The 24,771-nt window shown below is 42.1% G+C and overlaps 1 protein-coding gene across 1 annotated transcript; it reads left to right on the top strand.

Annotated features, from left to right (window-relative positions):
• The first annotated feature begins 11,377 nt into the window (after window positions 1–11,377).
• LOC124262200 (oxalate:formate antiporter-like) lies at window positions 11,378–21,048 on the top strand. Its single transcript, XM_046696655.1, has 10 exons — window positions 11,378–11,578; window positions 15,101–15,212; window positions 15,659–15,714; window positions 16,157–16,249; window positions 16,570–16,709; window positions 17,561–17,702; window positions 18,104–18,204; window positions 18,580–18,721; window positions 19,568–19,690; window positions 20,809–21,048. Exons 1-10 carry the CDS (start codon window positions 11,378–11,380, stop codon window positions 21,046–21,048), a joined length of 1,350 nt encoding a protein of 449 aa, XP_046552611.1.
• Window positions 21,049–24,771: the final 3,723 nt, after the last annotated feature.

Raw genomic sequence — 24,771 nt, 5'->3', positions numbered from 1 at the left:
ACCGTTCCTACCACAAGCGACAAGCTAGTAAGGTAGCAACAAGAATCCGGATTGGCTTGTAAATACCATATTCATCTGCTATGTTTATCCATGCAGCCTCGATATTCCTCTGAGGCCAAATTTGAAACTTCTTCTTGACATTATTTATAACGTGCCTGTTCCAGGCTAGATATCCTTCGCAAGGCACAATCTGATCATTATTACCCCAGATAAAGCAACCTGCATGTTAGGCATTAGAAGGTTAATAAGTAGACTAACGCTTTGTCTCTGAATATATATAATTTTGATAGTAGCAAACAAGCCCATTTAAATTGAAAAGGAGCCCTAGGGAGACCAGAGATAACCTGAAGAAATCCAGACTTGAGATAGGGCTTTAGCATTGCAGAGAGGGCTTGGCAGTAGGGTACATAATGTAGTTCAGGGACTATGAGACACACTAGGTTAATAGTCACGACATATTTCGCCGGGTACTTTTTCTGCTGGTTGAACACAGGTAATTTTGAAAAAACTCACTTGCCTAAGGTGAGACCATATGTATCACATGTGCTTCGTTGTGGGGCAGGACTAGAAAAGTCCTAGAAACTCTCCGCGCCCAACTGATTTGTGACCTGAGCTACTATAATTCCAAGCTTATATTATAATAGTTCTATTCGTATACTGTACTTATGTTTCTGGCGGAACATTGGGTACATATAGCAGCTTACTCATGGACACAATTCTGGTCAATAAACTAATATGTTCTCTTCAGTCTGAGGGGCGGTGGGGTAGTCGAGTGGTTAAAGCGTTGGCTCGTCACACCGAAGACCCGGGTTCGAATCCCCACATGGGTACAATGAGTGAAGCCCATTTCTGGTGTCCCCCCGCCGTGATATTGCTGGAATATTGCAAAAAGCGGCGTAAAACCAAATTCAGTCAGTCAGTTTTCTGCCTGAGGCCATTGTCAATGTCGAAGCTTTAGACTCATGGAATCCATACATTTCAAGAGAAGTGAACCCAACCCATTATTTCTTCAGTCGTCCCCGGCAGTGATATTGCGGGAATATTGCCAAAAGTGGAGTAAAACTAAACTCACTCACTCATTCACGCTTCAGTAAACACTGAAGCGGACGTAAAATAATTTCAGGAAATTTTCCATTTACTTTCGCCTTGAAATACATCAATATAAAATAGACACAAAATGTAAAATAGATGAATAAATCTTTCTTATTACAAACGTTATCAAAATGTTACTATGCTGAGTGTCAATGCAGTATTTGAACACTGTGCGTTCTATTGTGAAATTAGATCTCGGGTAAACGATGCATCTAAACTTACGTACAAAAGGCCACACCTGATGCTTTGGTAAAATGTTTTCTTAAAAACAGGGTAATATTTAGAAAAGTGTTTTTTGATTGCGACTCACAATTCACAAACATTGTGTACGTGTTGCAATAACACCATAGATTTCGTACCCAATTGGAGCATTGCTAGCAAAATATTTACGTTGTTTTAATAGTCTCAAAACACCAGGTGTGTACTTTCTTTTGTACATCAGTATATTTAATGTGCCCTGATATGCATTAGTTTCACTTTGTTGAACTATTTCTGTGACTATTAAAACCTTTGAAACACAGTGAAAGGCACAGGGGACATTTGGATCTGCATCCTCGTCAGGGAAATATTTGTTTGATTTGTTTGTTCTTTAAACACGCACCCTACATGGCGGCGGTCAGGAAATAATCAAGTCTGAACCAGACAATCCAGTGATCAACAGCATGAGCATCGATCTTTGCAACTGGGGTACGATAACATGTGTCAACCAAGTCAGCGAGTCTTACCACCCGATCCAGTTAGTCGCCTCTTACGACAAGCATGGGTTGCTGAAGACCAATTCTAACCGTGATCGTCACGGGTATCTATATAGGTGAAGCAAGGGTCGAAGTGGTGAGTTAGTCGAAAGGATCACCCGTTCCTGGCGCCTGGTCGCTAGCTCAAGTATCATTTCCTCAAGTTTCCTCCTCTTTTTTAATTTTTTTTGTAGCATCATTTATTAGCAATACAATTCCACGATTTTACATCCCCTGTACAGGGTCACGTGGGTGGACATACCAGGGTGTTGTGGTTAAAAAATGATTAGTCACAAATTGGATATCCACTTGTCATAAGATATCCACTTGTCACATATACTCTAGGGGGGTACAAATACATCAATTGTAGAGCGGCCTTAACACGGCAAAATAAAGTTTGACAACACATGTTGTCAAACTCGGGTTTGAGAGTGGGAACTTTTCACAACTCGCCACCAACACCAATTTCAGAGTTGTCAAACTGTTGTCGAGAAATGGGATCGGTCTCTGTTCTCACTCACTTTTCCATCAAACTTTCGGTGTTGTCAAACTGGAGTTTGACGTGTAGGTCTTGTCAAACTCGTGTTGTTCAGCAACAACCAATAGCAGTCAACGAAATTGTCATGTGACCGCACCGACAGAGACATTGTGCTCAAATGACACGAAAGTCTGTGATTGACGTGTGAAAACGCGAGTTTGACAACATTTAAAATTTCAACAACATGTGTTGTCAAACTTAAGTCTGCTGTGTGAAGGCCGCTTTAGTCTGAACTCGGTGTAAAAGTCCAAGTTGTTGCGATACATGTCTTCTTTGAACCCAGGCATTGAAATATTGGGCGTTGAGGTCATGTGTGCGTGGTACTGTAACCCTCGTGGAATCCACCCTAACTACATACATCCTTTGTTGATTAATCAGAGAAAGATTAAGGGATGCGGTACAGGGAGAGAGAACCCTCGTGGAATCCACCCTAACTACATCCTTTGTTGACTAATCAGAGAAAGAATAAGGGATGCGGTACAGGGAGACAGAACCCTCATGGAATCCACCTAAACATACATCCTTTGTTGACTAATCAGAGAAAGATTAAGGATGCGGTACAGGAGAGAGAACCCTCGTGGAATCCACCCTAACTACATCCTTTGTTGACTAATCAGAGAAAGATTAAGGGATGCGGTACAGGGAGACAGAACCCTCATGGAATCCACCCTAACTACATCCTTTGTTGACTAATCAGAGAAAGATTAAGGGATGCAGTACAGGGAGACAGAACCCTCATGGAATCCACCCTAACTACATCCTTTGTTGACTAATCAGAGAAAGATTAAGGGATGCGGTACAGGGAGACAGAACCCCCGTGGAATCCACCCTAACTACATTCTTTGTTGACTAATCAGAGAAAGATTAAGGGATGCGGTACAGGGAGAGAGAACCCTCATGGAATCCATCCTAACTACATCCTTTGTTGACTAATCAGAGAAAGATTAAGGGATGCGGTACAGGGAGACAGAACCCTCATGGAATCCACCCTAACTACATCCTTTGTTGACTAATCAGAGAAAGATTAAGGGATGCGGTACAGGGAGACAGAACCCTCGTGGAATCCACCCTAACTACATCCTTTGTTGACTAATCAGAGAAAGATTAAGGGATGCGGTACAGGGAGAGAGAACCCTCACGGAATCCACTCTAACTACATCCTTTGTTGACTAATCAGAGAAAGATTAAGGGATGCGGTACAGGGAGAGAGAAACCTCATGGAATCCACCCTAACTACATCCTTTGTTGACTAATCAGAGAAAGACTAAGGGATGCGGTACAGGGAGACAGAACCCTCATGGAATCCATCCTAACTACATCCTTTGTTGACTAATCAGAGAAAGATTAAGGGATGCAGTACAGGGAGACAGAACCCTCATGGAATCCACCCTAACTACATGCATCCTTTGTTGACTAATCAGAGAAAGATTAAGGGATGCAGTACAGGGAGACAGAACCCTCATGGAATCCACTCTAACTACATGCATCCTTTGTTGACTAATCAGAAAAATGATTAAGGGATGCGGTACAGGGAGACAGAACCCTCATGGAATCCACCCTAACTACATACATCCTTTGTTGACTAATCAGAGAAAGATTAAGGGATGCAGTACAGGGAGACAGAACCCTCATGGAATCCACCCTAACTACATCCTTTGATGATTAATCAGAGAAAGATTAAGGGATGCGGTACAGGGAGACAGAACCCTTATGGTATCCATCCTAACTACATACATCCTTTGTTGACTAATCAGAGAACGATTAAGGAATGCGGTACAGGGAGACAGAACCCTCATGGAATCCACCCTAACTACATCCTTTGTTGACTAATCAGAGAAAGATTAAGGGATGCAGTACAGGGAGACAGAACCCTCACGGAATCCACCCTAACTACATCCTTTGTTGACCAATCAGAGAAAGATTAAGGGATGCAGTACAGGGAGACAGAAGCCTCATGGAATCCACCCTAACTACATCCTTTGTTGATTAATCAGAGAAAGATTAAGGGATGCAGTACAGGGAGACAGAACCCTCATGGAATCCACCCTAACTACATCCTTTGTTGACCAATCAGAGAAAGATTAAGGGATGCGGTACGGGGAGAGAGAACCCTCATGGAATCCACCCTAACTACATCCTTTGTTGACTAATCAGAGAAAGATTAAGGGATGCGGTACAGGGAGACAGAACCCTCACGGAATCCACCCTAACTACATCCTTTGTTGACTAATCAGAGAAAGACTAAGGGATGCGGTACAGGGAGAGAGAACCCTCATGGAATCCACCCTAACTACATCCTTTGTTGACTAATCAGAGAAAGATTAAGGGATGTGGTACAGGGAGAGAGAACCCTCACGGAATCCACCCTAACTACATCCTTTGTTGACCAATCAGAGAAATATTAAGGGATGCGGTACAGGGAGAGAGAACCCTCATGGAATCCACCCTAACTACATCCTTTGTTGACTAATCAGAGAAAGATTAAGGGATGCAGTACAGGGAGACAGAACCCTCACGGAATCCACCCTAACTACATCCTTTGTTGACCAATCAGAGAAAGATTAAGGGATGCAGTACAGGGAGACAGAACCCTCATGGAATCCACTCTAACTACATCCTTTGTTGACTAATCAGAGAAAGATTAAGGGATGCAGTACAGGGAGACAGAACCCTCATGGAATCCACCCTAACTACATCCTTTGTTGACCAATCAGAGAAAGATTAAGGGATGCGGTACAGGGAGAGAGAACCCTCATGGAATCCACCCTAACTACATCCTTTGTTGACTAATCAGAGAAAGATTAAGGGATGCGGTACAGGGAGACAGAACCCTCACGGAATCCACCCTAACTACATCCTTTGTTGACCAATCAGAGAAAGATTAAGGGATGCGGTACAGGGAGAGAGAACCCTCATGGAATCCACCCTAACTACATCCTTTGTTGACTAATCAGAGAAAGATTAAGGGATGCGGTACAGGGAGACAGAACCCTCATGGAATCCACCCTAACTACATACATCCTTTGTTGACTAATCAGAGAAAGATTAAGGGATGCGGTACAGGGAGACAGAAATGAAAACGGAAAACGTCTAAAACTGGAGAGTACTCATTTGTTGTGCACATCAGTGACGGATCCCGGGGGGTGGTGGTTCAGGGGGTTCGACCCCCCTCCTTTTGAAAATGACTAAAGACCACATTGAAAAAAACCAAAAATTGCGTTGGCGGAGCCAATTGGGTTCAGTGGGTTCACACACACACACACACACACACACACACACACACACACACACACACACACACACACACACGCACGCACGCACGCACGCACGCACGCACGCACGCACACACACACACACACATTCCTGGATCCGCCCATGCACATATATGCCTTACCTGATGTGGTAGATAGGCCCATTCAGAATCCGCAAGTTCAGAATGATGCTGTCAATACATCTGCCCTGAGTTAAGGGCATTCAGGGCATAAAAGTATGTGATTAATGTCAATGTGATTAACCCCCAACCCCCAAACTCCCGCAACTTTTTGCAAGAAGGTTGGTGCACTTTTAGAATTCAGCGCCACAACGTCTCGTGAAACTAGATATCACCTTTTTCAGGTCTGTCACCTTTTTAACAGACGCATCATATTTCACCACACACATGCCCCTTGCATATTTTACCTTGCAAGTCTGTCATTTTTTAGAAAGATTGTATCTTTATTCATTGTGGCATTATTCAGAAAGCATTTATATCACGAATCTTTCCGCCAGTTGCAAAAGAATTCCTAGTCTCGACATTCCGCTGACACAGATTCCATTTGCTTTGAAGCGCAAAATAGCGCATGTGAATAGACTATAAAAAGAATACAATCGCTGATGACACAGTTGTAAGGGCAAGCATGTCCCGCAGTACCGGCCATTCACACACTTTACCTGAAAAACAGTTAGTATTAATTACAGCCCCACGTTACTTTTGGCTGTATTAGAATCCGTCTTCAGTAAGCCATGCTTGTCATTCAGCTGGAATACTGCGCCGTCAAACAACATTACGGCTGTCATGAGACGGCTGCCTGTAAACCAACCTGACAATCAAGTGATCGGTGGGCAGGACAATTCATTTTGATTTACGACTACTGTGGAGACGTTCTGGCTGCTTACAAGTAAGGAAAACGTTTTGGGAGTAGATTTTACGACATGGCTAGAGTTCGTGACATCAGCATCATGATGTATATTTACTGTTGTCACGTCAGTATGCCTGACCTGTGTCAGTTGTCCCATGACACTCTGAAGCAAAGTATACTCACCCCAAAAACACCCCAAAACACAAAAAACGCATAGGCGATATTGATATATATATTTTCAAATTTTTTGTTTGATTCCTATATTTATAATGCTGATTGTGTATATGGAACGGATGCACTCATCGTCAGGAACGTTTAATGCACGTTTACGTTCGAAAGTGTCAACTTGGGTGAAACTATCATGGAGTAAAGGTGGTTTGCAGTATGCGCCTACAGTGCTGAGGATCGTGAGTAGGGACTGCTGTAAGGCTGTCATTGACATTTATTAGCTAAATGAAACAATATGGTTATTCCGCGACTCACCGTAAATCGAGACATTACCATTGGACGTCTGGAGGCTGGGGAGTCTCAACCTGCCGTTGTACGTCACCAATTCTACTCAAGATCGGCCTCGAGGTGGTAGACCTCGGAAACTGAAGCGCAGGCTAGGTACATCCGGGTACTTCATTTGAGGAATTGAATTGTCACAGCAACTGCAACTGCAACTGCAACTGCAACTGCAAATGCTGTGCCTGGTTTGAAGAGAGTGTCGCCACAATCCATTCGTAATCGTAATCGTAATTTCGAACCGATGAACCTATTTTGGCTCTGTGCCGGCGACGTGTATGGTTCAGTGACGAATCACGCTTCTGCTTCAGTGCCGTGACGGAAGAGTACGTGTCTATAGACGTCGAGATGAAAATGTGTCGCCCAGGTTGACCGATATGGTGGTGATTGTGTCATGATGTGGGGAGCCACATCCTACACGCAGAAATCTAACGTTGTGCGCCTTTAGGGCAATTTAACAGCTATTTGGTACAGAGACGAAATCTTAGGATTCACAGATTAGCAGATTAAATTCGTGAAATTACACCTATGCGTTTAATGTTTGGGAGAGTGTATATATTTGGGGGACTTCATCCATATAATTAGTCTCATATGAAGGAAATGGTTTCGTTGTCGTGCAAGTTTCTCCTGACGAATAATATTGTATATATCTTTCCCCGTGAACATCCTCCGAACTTCCATTTCTGGGCTCCCTTCCAAAGTGCTGATGCGGCGTTAGACAATGTTCACTCACCCCAATGTATTCACATTCTGGATTATACTTAGTGAACTCTGACTCAAATATCTGTACATATATACATAGCGTTTAAATTAATAATAGGTAGATGAACATGCGATACTATTAAGTAGTACGCTGTGTGGCATTTTTACCATCTTGCACAGCTATATTTAACAATAAGAATAGAATACTAGTTGGATATTACCTATTGATATGGTACAATATTAGTTATGTTTAATGCGTAAACTTTTTATGGCTTAAATATTAATTCCATGGCTTTGCACAGTACGTTCTACACTCAGTTTACCCATCACAAATGGTCACACTGCTCACATCACTCTTTGCTTGGCGGTGGGGTAGCCTAATGGTTAAAGCGTTCGCTCGCAACGCTGAAGACCCGGGTTCGATTCCCCACATGGGTACTATATGTGAAGCCCTGGTGTCTCTGCCGGAATAGTGTTAAAAGCAGCGTTAAAACATACTTTTATACACCAACTTTTATACAAGAAGCATAAGGTGCGCATGTTTCATCAAGAACGTAAGTGTCCTGTGTGGAACTCACATGATGATCTGTGTGTAATTGACACAGCCAGACACCCCTTGGCTCAACTGTATGATCAACTCGCGGCGTAAAATTATACTCTCTCACTCCAGCGCGCTCACGGTCAGTTCTGTTGTCCCACTGATAGGCCAAGCTGGCCACAGCTTCAGTGTTCAGATTATAAACTCACCTGCTCTCTTACTTCTGAAGGAAGGGCAAATATCGTTCTCAAATATTTGTCGAGATAATTTCTCTTACCATACGTTCAGTGCGTTCCTGTTGTATTAATGTTGTATATATGGATACTTTCTGGTTTAATACATTCAGGAATATGATGTTTTGCATACTGCAATTCGGATTAGATTTACTGGAAGTATTTGTACTTGAACATGAACTCACAGTTCATTGAGTTATTATGATTACCTGTATAATGAAAAAATGATAAACTCCAACCCATGCACTCAGCACCTAAACTGTACATCTGTAGAGTAATGGCTAGTAAATTTGAATGGTGAGTGAGTGGGTTAAGCTTTTAAAAGTGACATCGGCAGTATTTGATAGGGCTGCGCAATATCACCGATTTACCGGTTCAAACGTTTGAAAACGATACGTATTGCGATACGCTGATCGAAAACCGGTATTTTGACTTGCATTCGGAAAACTTCGTAACACTCGGAAATCTTCGGATATTTCCTTGTTTCGTTTGTGCCAAATATTATTCACATTTATATTTTACCATGATTAAAAGGTGCTATTAAAGCTAAATAAAGCATTGTGATTTCGTTGTGTTTTTGCTCTATAAATCAAGCATTAACTCGATTATAAGTAGTTTTTGTTTAAAAATACTCCATGCAATATATTGCAATACATATCGCAATACATGCTTTCGCATCGCAATATATCGCAATATGAAAATACCCACCCCTAGTATTTGAGCTGCATCGTGATTGAAATAAGTTATAGATTCATAATGATAAAGTCAAACTATGAAACCCTATCAACGAGTGAGTGAGTGAGTGAGTTTGGTTTTACGCCTCTTTTTGCAATATTCCAGCAATATCACGACGGGGGACACCACAAATGAGCTTCACACAACACACACACACACACACACACACACACACACACACACACACACACACCCCCAAATCTCTCCCCCCACCCCCATCAACGAAGGACAGTAACACAACTAGAGGATCACAGACATGGATATAAAACTATTATGGAAGTCTAAAATCTTTTAACTATAGAAGACAATACAATACTACAATATAAAAACAGGCGATATATTGCCAACAACTGAAGGTGGATCACGATACTAGGGACCATGGGTACTTACAGTTCATTTGCTTCCTGCATGGACCCCAGCTGGGTTTTACACAATCCCTTCAGGTGTTAACAATTTAGACAAATCTAGCCATGCATTATAAGCACACGTAGTCTACGATTAAAAAGTCGAGAGATTAAATTGACTTTGAATGTTTTAGGACTTACGTACCCTCTCAGGACAAAACATTGAATGGATGCCTGTTTGATATGGGTGGTTGATTGACTTACCTGTGAGTAGATACATGAGTATGAGCGTTGTATGTTTGATATGAGTGTCCAGCTCACCTGTACCTTTATACGCTATTTCATATCATATCACCTGTATCTACACTGTTGTTTGCATACTTATTTATTCATACTTATTCATTCATTTGTGACTGGTAACAAAACGCACTACTACGTGTGACTAGCTTGGGTTACACCATTCTGGTATGGAACTCCAAAATAAATGGATTATTTGTTTTCTACAATTGAACTAATTATAAAATATCCCGAAAAGGATACGTACAGTATGTGGTTTCCTCAATATATAGATAGAACGTCATAATAGTGCATATGGATGTTTTGTATTGAACGAGAAGATGTCATGGGAGCAGAGAAACAACGAGTTCGAAAGAGAAGATGTCACGGGAGCAGAGAAACAACGAGTTCGAACGAGAACATGTCATGGGAGAAGAGAAACAACGGGTTCGAACGAGAACATGTCATGAGAGCAGAGAAACAACGGGTTCGAACGAGAACATGTCATGGGAGCAGAGAAACAACGAGTTCGAAAGAGAACATGTCATGGGAGCAGAGAAACAACGGGTTCGAACGAGAACATGTCATGGGAGCAGAGAAACAACGGGTTCGAACGAGAACATGTCATGGGAGCAGAGAAACAACGACTTCGAACGAGAAGATGTCATGGGAGCAGAGAAACAACGAGTTCGAACGAGAAGATGTCATGGGAGCAGAGAAACAACGAGTTCGAAAGAGAAGATGTCATGGGAGCAGAGAAACAACGCGTTCGAACGAGAACATGTCATGGGAGCAGAGAACCAACGAGTTCGAACGAGAACATGTCATGGGAGCAGAGAAACAACGGGTTCGAACGAGAACATGTCATGGGAGCAGAGAAACAACGAGTTCGAAAGAGAACATGTCACGGGAGCAGAGAAACAACGAGTTCGAACGAGAACATGTCATGGGAGCAGAGAAACAACGGGTTCGAACGAGAACATGTCATGGGAGCAGAGAAACAACGGGTTCGAACGAGAACATGTCATGGGAGCAGAGAAACAACGAGTTCGAAAGAGAACATGTCATGGGAGCAGAGAAACAACGGGTTCGAACGAGAACATGTCATGGGAGCAGAGAAACAACGGGTTCGAACGAGAACATGTCATGGGAGCAGAGAAACAACGACTTCGAACGAGAAGATGTCATGGAGCAGAGAAACAACGAGAGTTCGAAAACGAGAAGATGTCATGGGAGCAGACAAACAAGGAGTTCGAAAACGAGAAGATGTCATGGGAGCAGAGAAACAAGGAGTTCAAAGAACGAGAACATGTCATGGGAGCAGAGAAACAACGAGTTCGAACGAGAAGATGTCATGGGAGCAGAGAAACAACGGAGTTCGAACGAGAACATGTCATGGGAGCAGAGAAACAAGGAGTTCGAAGAACGAGAAGATGTCATGGGAGCAGAGAAACAAGGAGTTCGAAGAACGAGAAGATGTCATGGGAGCAGAGAAACAAGGAGTTCGAAGAACGAGAAGATGTCATGGGGAGCAGAGAAACAAGGAGTTCGAACGAGAAGATGTCATGGAAGCAGAGAAACAAGGAGTTCGAAGAACGAGAAGATGTCATGGGAGCAGAGAAACAACGGAGTTCGAAGAACGAGAAGATGTCATGGGAGCAGAGAAACAAGGAGTTCGAAGAACGAGAAGATGTCATGGGGAGCAGAGAAACAAGGAGTTCGAAGCGACGAGAAGATGTCATGGGAGCAGAGAAACAACGGGTTCGAAGAACGAGAACATGTCATGGGAGCAGAGAAACAACGAGTTCGAAGAACGAGAAGATGTCATGGGAGCAGAGAAACAACGGAGTTCGAACGAGAAGATGTCATGGGAGCAGAGAAACAAGGAGTTCGAACGAGAACATGTCATGGGAGCAGAGAAACAAGGAGTTCGAACGAGAAGATGTCATGGGAGCAGAGAAACAACGAGTTCGAAAGAACGAGAAGATGTCATGGGAGCAGAGAAACAACGAGTTCGAAAGAGAAGATGTCATGGGAGCAAAGAAACAACGCGTTCGAACGAGAACATGTCATGGGAGCAGAGAAACAACGAGTTCGAACGAGAACATGTCATGGGAGCAGAGAAACAACGGGTTCGAACGAGAACATGTCATGGGAGCAGAGAAACAACGAGTTCGAAAGAGAACATGTCATGGGAGCAGAGAAACAACGAGTTCGAACGAGAACATGTCATGGGAGCAGAGAAACAACGAGTTCGAATGAGAAGATGTCATGGGAGCAGAGAAACAACGAGTTCGAACGAGAAGATGTCATGGAAGCAGAGAAACAACGGGTTCGAGTGAGAAGATGTCATGGGAGCAGAGAAACAACGAGTTCGAAGAACGAGCAAGATGTCATGGGAGCAGAGAAACAACGAGTTCGAAAACGAGAACATGTCATGGGGAGCAGAGAAACAACGAGTTCGAACGAGAACATGTCATGGGAGCAGAGAAACAACGGGTTCGAACGAGCACATGTCATGGGAGCAGAGAAACAACGAGTTCGAAAGAGAACATGTCATGGGAGCAGAGAAACAACGAGTTCGAACGAGAACATGTCATGGGAGCAGAGAAACAACGGGTTCGAACGAGAACATGTCATGGGAGCAGAGAAACAACGAGTTCGAAGAGTTCGTATTGCACCCCTGTTTTACTGTCCTAAGTTTACATGGGTAGATAATAAATAACTGTATTAATATTTCACGGTGTTGCAACTTGATATATAGTTTAGATGTATTTATATTGTCTTCATATTAAAGTAAATAGACGTGTATTTTATAAACTCCACGAGTAGCCTATACATATATACCTATTTATTAGATTCTAGTTTTTATTTCCTTATGTTCTTTCAGACTGAACTGTTTGAGAGGCATTCTAGAAGTTGTAAGTAATTGGAATGTCTAGTCTTTATGTATGATCAACTTCTCTATTGTACAATAGCGACATTTCGGTATAGATTCTTATACCGTTTTCAAGTATCTATACCGAAACGTGGCTATTGTACAATAAAGATGTTGATTATCCATAAAGACTTGTCATTCTTTCAGACTGCCATACATACACGTGTATGAAAATAGCCATAAGGCACAGCCCAGCCCACAAACAACAGAGTGTAACATTATGTCACGTAATTTCAGTTCTGTGGTAAAAGGACATTCCTTTCCAAGACCTCCGAGATAGCGCTTGTTCCTTGTCGTGTTAAATATCAACACTCGCCAATAAAGCCCTTCAGGGGGCAGTCTTGTTTTAATAAACTCCGTGGGCTATTTAGCGCTGCTTGGCCTTACGTCCTCTTAGAAGAGTTTAACTTCAGTTAAACCAGAAAGAAAGTGGTCAGTCTACTCTGTAGCTAACAGCTACGTTCCATGACGTATGGTCAAGTTCTAATTATGTAACCAATGAATTCTAAAGAACCCCGGAGTTACGATATATACGGACTATGATTTGGTCTTGGCGTCGATTCGTCACTCCGCTCGTGTCGAGGTAGGTATACATTGTTTTAGTCTGAGGTGGTGAGGTGAAATGGGGGTTTAACGTCGTACTTAAGAATATTTCGCTCATATGACGACGTGCATACGTGTGTATGTGTGGCTGCTTGTTCTAACCTATACTTAAGCTGGTTTTATAGTGCTAGCTCACTGAGATACCATGCAGCAGTGAAGCATGAATACCCCACTCAGACACATTATACTGACTCCGAGCCGACCAGTCCTTGTTGTACCCATTTATGACAAACGCCAGGCAGGGACCAACTACCATATTTTAAAGTCTCTTGGTATGACGCGGCCAGGGATCGATTTTCTCCGGTTTTAGTCTGAGCATTTATCAGAAATATTCCAGCTATGCGAAAGCAATCGATCCGCGACCAGATAATCCAGTGATCAACATAATGCTTGTCCCCAGTTGGGTCAATGATTTTTAAAAATATTGCTAATGTTGACAAAGACTGAAACGGAAATTCGTACACAAACGATTTTGGCGGACTCGTACCCAACAAACCCATCTTTGACCCACTCGTTATATTCCGGGACCAGCGGAATAGCGTGTTGAGGCTATGGAAAAGTTCGAGTGAAAATATTTATGACGTGTGATTGGTTATCAATTCTTAATTGCATTGGAGACCTTGTGGAATTACAGTTCAGTAGCGACGACCATTACATTCAATGACCCGGAATGGACTTTGGAGACACGTAAAATAGGCGACTACCATGATATTACATTGCTCAGTAAATTATTATAAGAATATATTTTGTCTTTTTACTACGGTGTATACAAATGCAATCCGGTTTCCGTCATGAAATACAAAGGCAAGGATCATCCAAGTTTGATGTACGGGTTGATCCAAATAGGTACAAATGGGCTACAATGGGTTCGAATCTGACTTTTAGGTACGTTGGGTACGAATCTCCATGGGTACGAAACTGCAGTTTTACAGATCGTGTTGTATCCACAGACTCTGGTGGCTGATTGCATTTATACCTGCCAATACTTATATTAGTATCTCGAGGCTGTTTGTTTGGATAAATGTGTCTTACAGAAGTCAATAAGTGGGTCCACAACACTTTCTTCATGTAGGATATGACACCTACATGGTATTATATTAATGGCTAGGTGACATTTGGGAGGCGATGGTCAGCCAACCTGCCCAGCGGCTGTTGGGGGGTCAAGTCCCGACTTACACAAAGCATTCCATACCTATTATATTTCAAAGTCCTTCTGTGCCGTGTTTGCCCTTAACCCTGAAAAGCTGCAGGCCTTGAAGGACCCAGAATCATAAAAGTTGTGGGTCCTGATCAGAATGTATAGGCCCTATACTGTAGCTATGATACAAGTAATTCCCAGCAACAAGGCCATAAAGACATGCAGAAAGCAAAAGATGTGGGTCCGAGTGGTTTTCAGTCGGCTCCAAGCCTAAGGACCGGTGTTAATTTCGAACGCTCATTCAGTAGCTAGTGTCTAATTGTGTTTATAGGCAACTGACCCGCAAATGACTTTTTGTTGTGGCAATGATAATACTGGTCACGCTGCGTTGATTCCATTTCTATTGACAGCATGGTTATTATTTAGAGATATATATATCAATTTACATATCATGACAAACCCTGCGTAAATGTGCCTACGATATTATCCGTTTTGATTTCTCACGTTTCTGGAAGTTCATGAACATTTGGAGCAATTCCCCGATCATCGCTATCTAACCGCGATTATCCTTAGCATGAAGGCTTTCATTATGTCAAATATTTAGATTGGATTACCAAAGATGGTGAAGAACATCCGGGCATTGCCCATCCGGGGTGTGCTGACAGTTATTGGCGGGTTCCTGATACACTTTACCGTCGGTACCGGAAACATCTTTGGTAAGTTGATTATGGAAAGAAACCGCCTTCTATTGTTTCTTTAGGTCACTAAAGCGCAGAAAGAAGTAATGGTATCAAAAGAGTCCTGAAATCTCTAAACCACTGTCAAATACACCCTTTGGCTTCAAGAATCTGAGGGAGGTGGGGTAGCACACGTGGCCTGATCGACGACCCGGGTTCGAATTGGGTACAATGAGTGAAGCCATTTCTGGTTCCCCGCGCGATATTGCGGAATATTCGCAAAAGCGGTGTAAAACTAAACTCAGTCACTCTGAAACACACTGATGATCGTTTTACGAGTATCTGACAAATTCACTCATGTTACGATCTAATGATATCCTGTATATACTGTTTGGTAAAAAAAAAAAACCCAAACAAACCAAACAGTAGCTGTGATAATACAAGGTCGCCCACTTATTTGTTTTGATTACCTCCCTTGTTTCCAGGCAACATAAACCCCTATCTGACGTCGTACATCCGGGCTCGAAGTTCGTCCATAAATGTAACTTACTCGGAAACAATTTGGATCCCCACAGCAAAATATATAACCTTTGGGTTTTGTATGCCCATATTAGGATGGGCAGAGCAGATGCTTCCTCCAAAATTCTGCACACTCATCGGTGGCCTCATTTTCAGGTAACACAGTTTACTTTAACAGATGCCGGTATTACACTTGTGTCTTGGACTGTTTGGGTGTTTCGTCCACTGTATTCTGTCGAGTAACCCGAACACAATATATATATTTGTTAATTTACAAGTGTGTGTGTGCGTGCGTGCGAGCGAGCGAGAGAGAGAGAGAGAGGGAGAGAGAGAGAGGGAGAGAGAGAGAGAGAGAGGGAGAGCGAGAGAAATCTTCTCTACATACACTTCCTTATGGGATATACTGTATTTATCACTTATATTCTTTTAGTTCCAGTTCGTTCCTCACGTATTTCTCAATGCAGCATTCTCTACCCCTTGCGGCCTTGACCCATGGCGTCATGCACGGTGCAGGGATTTGTATGGCGTACCCTGGAGCAGTGAAAACTGCACTCAAGGTTAGTCGAACATTTGGGTGAGAGACTGCCGAACTGAAAGTAAATTTTGTCTGTCAAGTATGAGTGAATTTTGCTTTGCTAATTGTAGCAATATTCCAGCAATTTTATGTTAACACTGAAACGGGCTTCAAGAGTGTGTTGCGCACAGTTCATTGTAGTGGCTTTGGTTGGTTTAAGGATTTGGAAAAACCTTATGTTTTTATACCGTTATCGCACTTTTCATCACAGAAAGAAATGACGACATCACATCTTAATTAGACAGACTAATCTACAATGGGACATTTTCGTCCACACAATACACAATCACCTCTATATTTCAGTGGTTTCCCGGAAAATCGGGTTTGGTGACAGGAATTATCCTGTGTGGTGTCGGTGTTGGCGCCATCGTGTTCAACCAGGTCGTCACGGCCTTCATCAACCCTGACAACCTCTCCCCTGATGAAACAATAAAAGATGATTTGTAAGTGTAACGTTCACAAATCGGCATATATTTAAAAGATATTTAAAATACATCTGTATGTAGAGAGAGATTGTCGAGCGACATGCAATCCTTTTTTGAATTCTGCGATATATGTGCGATCCGTTTCCGGATCTTTTAGAATCCATGTTTTAGTCCTTGCATGTCAAAACCATCTTTCCTTGTGTTGTTGTTAATGAAGAATGAAACGGACTTTATACGATTAAGATGTCTACTTATAGAAGATGGATTTCCTACATTATACCGCTTACTTGCGCTTTATGTGGAAACACGTCCTGAAAGCAAATACAACAAGCTCGGGTAAAGGATAATGTTAGTTCTTTATTCGGATTAGATTTCTTTTGGGGGTCATGTGTGAGCTGCTGCATCACGGTGGGGGGACTCCAGGATTGGGCTCCACATATTGCATCCTTGTGGCGAATCTGACGTGACAAGCGAATGCTTTTACCTCTTACACTCGAACTGCTGAAAATCCAGATTCGAGTAGAACAACTTAATGTTCAACATCAGGCCATTTTGCCCATTTTTAAATTACATAATTCATTCGCCGTTAAATGACTGATAATGTCCTTTTCCGAAGTCTGAACAATTTTCATGCACACTGATCCCTTCTATGTGTGGTACTTAATCCAACGCTGTTTGAAAAATGCTTTAACACTTTTTACTTACAAGAATGCACCAAGTGACAATGGAGAATAACTGTATGCCCTGAAGAATTGAAGGTGAATCTGCTGTTCTGACAAACCTGTTTTAAATTTGGAATGACACACATACGTACGTACGTACGCTGGTGACAATGCTAGTAATAAGTAATATGTCTTAATTTTATCCAGGTTCTTCACGCAGACTTCTCTTCTAGACAGGGTACCCTACTGTTTTCTTCTACTAGGAGGGGTCTGTACAATAACGCAGCTCTTTGCTGTCGTGTTTCTCATGAGCACGCCCACGGACACGCCCACGGACACGCCCACACAGGTAACAAGAACATGTTTGGAGGGACGAACTGCTTTGATTTCAAAGTGTACAAAAGCCAAAAGCATCTTCCATCCTCCTGTCGTCCGTGTCGACTTTCTTGAAGATGATCAACGGTTGTTGTATTGCTTTTATTAATTATGACCGGTTAAGATCTGGGTTAAAATTGGTCTTCAGCAACCATTGTTTGTCGTAAGAGGCGACTGACGCCATCGGGTTGTCAGACTCGCTGACTTGCTTCACACATGTTATCGTATCATAAATTGCGTAGATCGACGCTCATGATGTTGATGACTAGATTGCCCGGTCCAGACTTGATTATTCACCGTCCTATTGCTGGAATATTGCTGATTAAACAGTAAACAAAAACACATTAACATTTGTGTTGGCTGTTTATTGTAAAGGAAGGAAATTCAGAAAAGGAAGTCAACAAGAGCCATGCAGAAGACACGAATCCAGATGAAAAGCCCAAACAAGTTGGCTCCATGACATTGGACGCATACAAGTAATGATTACCAAATTTGTATTCATTGAACATAACTCTGTCTTTTGTTAAATGAATGTTTACGCTCCATATTTGTGCGTGTCATAAATTCAAACTACATACTACTGGAGAACCAGTGGCATTATTATAAATTGTAATCAGGCTCGCTGACTTGGTTGACACTTGCATCGTATCGAAATTGGGTAGATCGACGCTCATGCTGTTGATCACTGGAATGTCTGGTCCTGAAAACCGCCATGTAGCTGGAATGTACTGCGGGTACAGTCTTGATGGTCACGTAATGTTTGCATGTCTTCTGCTATTTTTCCCATTTTGTTCAAATCACGAATAACTCTGAAATGTACAATTCCCTCACTCTTCCCTTCTTTCCCCCAGACCACATTCCGCCAGTATCTCTGACAATGACGACGATCACTACACACCACGTCAGGTTCTACAGTCGAAGCTGTTCTACCTGTTGTGGCTAATCAACAGCTGTGTGATGCTCGGTATTATCCTCATAAGCACCTTTTACAAGGTAAGTACTACTGCTGCCAAACCTAGCTCTGCTGATCTGTCATATATATGTCTATGATAAGTCGTCACTCTCCATAAACTAAAGGATGAAGAAAACACAAGAACAGAGAGGGTAGCAGTAACTACCGGTGCTCAGGTACAAACAGGATGTCGTTAAACTACTGCAGAGAGAGAGAGTGAGTATGGTTTTACGCCGCTTTTAGCAATATCCAACATTTTCAATAGCAGTATTCATTATCACGTCTGGGGACACCTGAAATGGGCTTCACACATTGAACCCATGTGGGGAATCGAACCCGGGTCTGACGAGCCAATGCTTTAACCACTAGGCTACCTAAACGTCCCAAACTACTGCAGAGATTTCAAGTTTTGGGTAAATCTATCAGGACATTTGTCTCAAGACTCCGAAATACATAGTGATAAATATGGCCACTTATATAGCGCTGAACTCCACACCGCACCGGCACATTCTTAGCGCATACAACCTGTTAGGCATTATTACCCCGGTTAGCACAACCTGCCTGTTAACAGTCATTTGATTTATCCCACCGGGTACCCATTTCTTGCTGGGTGAGCAGAGCCAATTTTGATCAACTCACTTGAGACGATATGTTTCCCTTGTGCAGCGTTGAGGGGTAGGACAGACGTCCTAGTTCTCTAAACTCTCAGGAATAAAGCTGCCAAACAGGTCTGAAGACTTGAGTAGTCATTTATATGTCTGTGAAACCCATTTCTGATTTTCCCCTCCGTGATATTACTGGAAAATTGCTAAAAGCGGCTTAAAACTAAACTCACTCACTCATTTATGTACCTTTGCATGTTATAACTTCACGTTGTTTATTTTCAGACATTTTCCCAGACTTTCATCAAAGATGACCATTTTCTGGCTCTGGCTGGCTCTGTGGGATCGGCCTTTAATGCTCTGGGGCGACCATTCTGGGGAGCCGTGGGGGACAAGATAGGCTACAGGGTAGGTCCAGGGGTGTTTAGCTGGGGGAGTCAAAGTATACCAAGCGAAACTTTACCATATTTTTACATACATGTACTAATCCATTTTTAAAAACTAAAATATAGAGGCCTGGGATACAATGAACTGACAACATCAAAATCTCAACAAAATCAACATTTATAAAGACAGTCACATGAGCACGACATGTGCCCGAATGGTGGTGGGTGGGGAAGAGCAAGGGTATGCCAGTTTCTTCATTAAGTATTGTTCCAAGTTGAGTTCTTTCGTTTGTCCATGGACTTTGATAGTCATTTAGTTTTATGCTTAGTTTATGAACGTGTACATTTCAATTGACATGCCTCTTTGTTCCTTAAGATTCAAGTTTATTTCGCACAAATATATCTTGAAGTAAACTTGTTTCTTTCTTCATTTCCCATTTAGTTTTCAGTTTTCAGTGAACATGTATCATGTAATGGCCGTTTTACGTCCTTCATTGATGTTGAAGTTTCGTTCAAAACATATTTCTTTCATGTTGTTTTTTCAGTAAGTTTGAAAGTGTGTTTATACCTATTTAGTTTCAAGTTACGTTTAGATGGAGGTGAATCTTTCTTCAATTGGAAATCGGTACTTCTAATAAGTATTCTAATCAAAATTTAGTAAAGTTGAGAAGTGTATTATGCGTATATTTTTGAGCATAATATTGATATATTAAATGTGTATCTATGTGATAGAACCTGTATGATTGGCCCTTGAAACCAGGGCACATTGATGGTCTTGTTTCACGAACCCTATGAATCGTTTCACCAACTGTGTGTCAATGACTTCATTCATATGTTCTTTCATAAACCAATAAAAACCTACTGAGAAATTATGGATAAATTAACCTTACATACTACTGATAAATTTAGACGATTGACCTCTCATATATGTTCTATATCATTCCTAACATTTCTTTAATTATGGAGGGGCGGTTGGGTAGCCTAGTGGTTAAAGCGTTCGCTCGTCACGCCTAATACCTGGGTCCAGTGTGTAAAGCCCATTTCTGGTGTTCCCCTCCATGATATTGCTAAAGTTAGCGTAAAACCATATTCACTGGCCTCTAATTGTTGACGAATGATTTCTGAATAACTCTCACACAGGAATCGCTCACCATTGTGATTGGAGTGTTTGGAACAGCAGGTGCGACCTTCACCTTGTGTGAATATGGCGGGAAAGCGATGCTGATGATTTGGTTGTGTCTTTTAAATGGCACATACTCGGGATTCTTGGCCCTCATGCCTTCTCTGACAGTCTCTCTCTATGGTCAGAAATACTACAGCGTCAACTACGGCCTGCTCACCACCAGCCACGTGAGTCTGCGACATCATCTTCTTACTTGACCTCAGCATTTAAAGAAAGACCATCTCTGGTGCTCTACCCGTGAAGATCCGGGTTAGTATTGGTCTTCAGTAACCCATGCTTGCCCTAAGCGGCGACTAACGGGATCGGGTGGTCAGGCTCGCTGACTTGGTTGACACTCGTTTAGTTTTACGCCGCACTCTGCAATATTCAAGCTATATGGCAGCGGTCTGTATATAATCAAGTCTGGACCAGACAATCCAGTGATCAACAGCGTGAGCATCCATCTGCGCAATACATATTGAAGAATAGTATTCTAAACAATATTACGGCAAAACAGTTTTTTTCGTTAGAATAGGACATTTGCATACTGAAAATCAGGAGCCGAAGTTAATAACCATATTTGGCGGTTGTTCCCTGGCCACTGAATACCTCTCCGTTGTTTCTGTCTCATCTGATGAGAACAATCCAGATATAACGTTCACTGTTTTTTACTCTTGTTCCACCGTGCATGGCAGGATCTTTGTAAAAATGGGACTATCCAGAAAGAACGTACCTTCGCGTTTGTCTGTGGTTTTATCGGGGGGGAGGGGGGGGGGATCTGTGTATTTCTCTCTCTAAAAGCTACATGGAGTTCAGAATATATGACAAAGAATTAAACAGTGAGTTACAATATTACGTCGCATCGCAATATTTCATTCAAATAGCGACGGACCCAAATTTACATCAGACTATCAGTAACGCAAAGTCAATGACAAAAGGTGTGGTGATGATCATATATATGTTTGCCTTTTATAGTAAATCGAGGTATGAATACTGCATATGTAGATATATGACATGTGTGTTTCCAAATTCATGTTCAGAAAACAAGTGAACGATTGCCATTCACGCCGGCAATTTATGCCTGAATGCATGCATGATGCACGTGCATTCCGATTTCAGTGTTGTGTTTGTGCGAACTCTTCCCTCTCCACAAACAAAAGCATTTCTAACCTCAATCTTAAACAATAATTTACTGGGTAAAACATGCTATCCGACCACGATTCATGGTTTCTTCAAACTTGACTTCCGGTGTATAGTTTTAAAAAAATAGGTTCAAATACTCCATTGATACTTAAAGTGTCATTTCCAATACTACGACGTTTCTTTTGCCTTTCAGTATAGAAACATACAGCTTCAGTTGGAATGGCTTCTCCGTCTTTAACGGTGTCTTCAGCCTTTCACGATCGAACGCACCCCTTACTGTGCCATCGATCGTGTACTGGGTTCCCGTTCTCATCTCTTGACGCACCCCTGACGTCACAGCTGAAATGATATTGGATGGCCATCTTGCCGCACTTACTCTTTATAAGTTTAGGGAGGACGTGTACTGTGCGTTCCGTTCTAATTCATCTTGTTGGTATAACGCCCTTTTTCCCAGCTCACGGTTTTACTGCGTCAAAGACAGCCGAATTTGATCCTTGTCCAGCTGGGGGAATCGAGGTGGCGTGACTCCTGAGCGTCTGACTAAGCTGAAAATTCCAAGATATTTTGTGATGCCGCAACTTTATCATACGGAATTACGCTTTTCTGTACGTAATTATCATAGGAGCAATTTGGCATCTTAGGAGGTTCTGTAAGTCCTCTATCTTGCATTCAGTACGTACATACGGAAATATCTGGAGTGCTCTTGGGGTGCAATACGGAATCTGTTTCTGGGATGCAATACCACGGAGGGGTGCAATACGGAATGTCATCCGTATTGCGCCCATATATTATCGATCTAATCACGCAAGTTCCCACCCTACATGTCAGCACAGAACACATTTACGTTTATGCAAGCCAGTTCGTGGTGTTTGTCTACATTCTGAGGTTTGGTGCCCGTCACGATGAGCCTGAAGAATAACTCCCTGCATAGTACTTGTATATAAGCTGAATATTTGTGACTTTCCATCGTTTTTAGAAGTATTGAATCATAAAATGAACGTTTCATGGACATAAATTCCATAAAATTACTTGGAACTGCTCTAACTCGACACAAGAGATCGGCCATACAAGTCATCCTGTTTACGTGACAAGCCAGCCAATCATATGATCGAACTTGTGTGACGTAGCTTTCTGGGTCACTTGTGTTGACAGTGAGAGGGCGGCCATGCCGCGATTGTGAAAAGCAGTAAAAATACCTGAATTTCGGAAATGTTTGACATAAATAAACAAGTTTAGAGGTAAGAGATTTGATATGAATATAACTTCGAAAATTCAGCGACAGTTCTTAAGTGATCGAACTTGCATGACACGAGGGTACAATCCTAAGTTTACATGGGTACATAATAAAGCATACATTCGCCCTGAACTATTATAGTTAAGCATCATAGTCTTTAACGTTATAACAGTTCAGGGGGAAAATGATTTATTCCACTTTACATGGTGCGAACTGTATTCCTTAAATCAGGGCGACGCGCCGTGACACTGCCGATATTCTCCGAACACATAACTGTTGACAGTAACATTAAGACGCTGGTCAGTGTATGGAGATTATTGTGATGTTCCCATCATTGTAAACTAAAAGTCACTGTGTTCTTTAATCTGATTGGCTGAAAAACGTGATCAAATGGTATTTGATTCCCGGAAATTCTCTGCGTATTAATACATACAAACATCGCTCACACCATTGTATTGTTACGTCGTCAGCTGTGATGACGTCATTCAAATCATATTGTGACGTAAAGTCCGAATGACAAATGAGCAGTTCCAGATGCTACCATGGGAGACAGCCGGAACGGCCGGCTGATGACAATTCACTGCTGTACGCATACTCGATGTCAATGAGAGCAGACACGAAAAACATGTGTGGATCTTTTGGTTTACTTTTGTGTTTACAATGTCGATAAACATCATGTGTTGGCAAATTTCCGGGTGTTATTGAGTATTTGAAGCACGGGAAATTTCATTTGAAACCTCCGGCTCACGCCGTCGGTTCCAAATGAATTCCCGTGCTTCATTCCAAATGAATTCCCGTGCTTCAAATACTCAATAACACCCTGAAATTCGCCAACACATGATATTTATCTCCTAATTAACCACTGGTTTATGCAATGTGCTCGGGTTTCTTGCTGTGTCAGCACTTAGAACCACTGACTTGCAGTATTTTAATATCGCATACAAATATTTCATGTTTGTCGCCATAGAGTTTGTAAACGCTTTACACACATTATGAGTGTTTACTTTGGTCTTGTTCCTTTCTGCAGGTTTCTTCTGGTGCTGTGCAATGCTTGTACACTACCGATTGACCAGGAAGAAGGAAACGAAGTTCAGCAACAAACACGCCGTGAACCCAGTCGCCACTCGCCTGTAAGATGGGAAATGGAACTAAAAGGACTGGAATATAAAGTGTCAACACACGGGAACAAACAGTCCTGATTATCTGACTGGCAGTGAACATGAAATCAAACAGTTGATGACCATGTGTTTACAGGGTAGACAGTACTGATAACAGTCAACTCACTCATTTGGTTCCTCGTAGCTGAAGGTATGCTGTATAACAGCATTGTATGCTTATGAAACCATGGTTCATCCTACAACCATTGACTTGTTGGATACTAATATTAACACCAGGCATGAATATAGACAGGAATAAGTGAAATATGAAAAAGGTTTTGAGTTAGTTATAAAATATATTTCCTACAACCACTACCTATCATCATCATCATCATCGTCGTCGTCGTCATCATCGTCGTCGTCATCATCATCATCATCGTCACCATCATCATCGTCGTCATCATCAT

This window comes from Haliotis rubra, unplaced genomic scaffold (genome assembly GCF_003918875.1).
Source record: "Haliotis rubra isolate DU_JTF1 unplaced genomic scaffold, ASM391887v1 Scf827, whole genome shotgun sequence".
NCBI lineage: Eukaryota > Metazoa > Mollusca > Gastropoda > Lepetellida > Haliotidae > Haliotis > Haliotis rubra.
The sequence above is the reverse complement of the archived record's forward strand: the minus strand, read 5'-3'. Positions and strand labels throughout refer to the sequence as shown.

Bases quoted from the DNA above. Each gene is read 5' to 3' on its own strand.
- LOC124262200 (XM_046696655.1), top strand. From the start codon at position 11,378: ATGTCATGGAAGCAGAGAAACAAGGAGTTCGAAGAACGAGAAGATGTC. The intron at 15,213-15,658 runs GTAAGTTGATTA...CCTTGTTTCCAG, and splicing joins CGGTACCGGAAACATCTTTG to GCAACATAAACCCCTATCTG. The intron at 17,703-18,103 runs GTAACAAGAACA...TTTATTGTAAAG, and splicing joins CCACGGACACGCCCACACAG to GAAGGAAATTCAGAAAAGGA.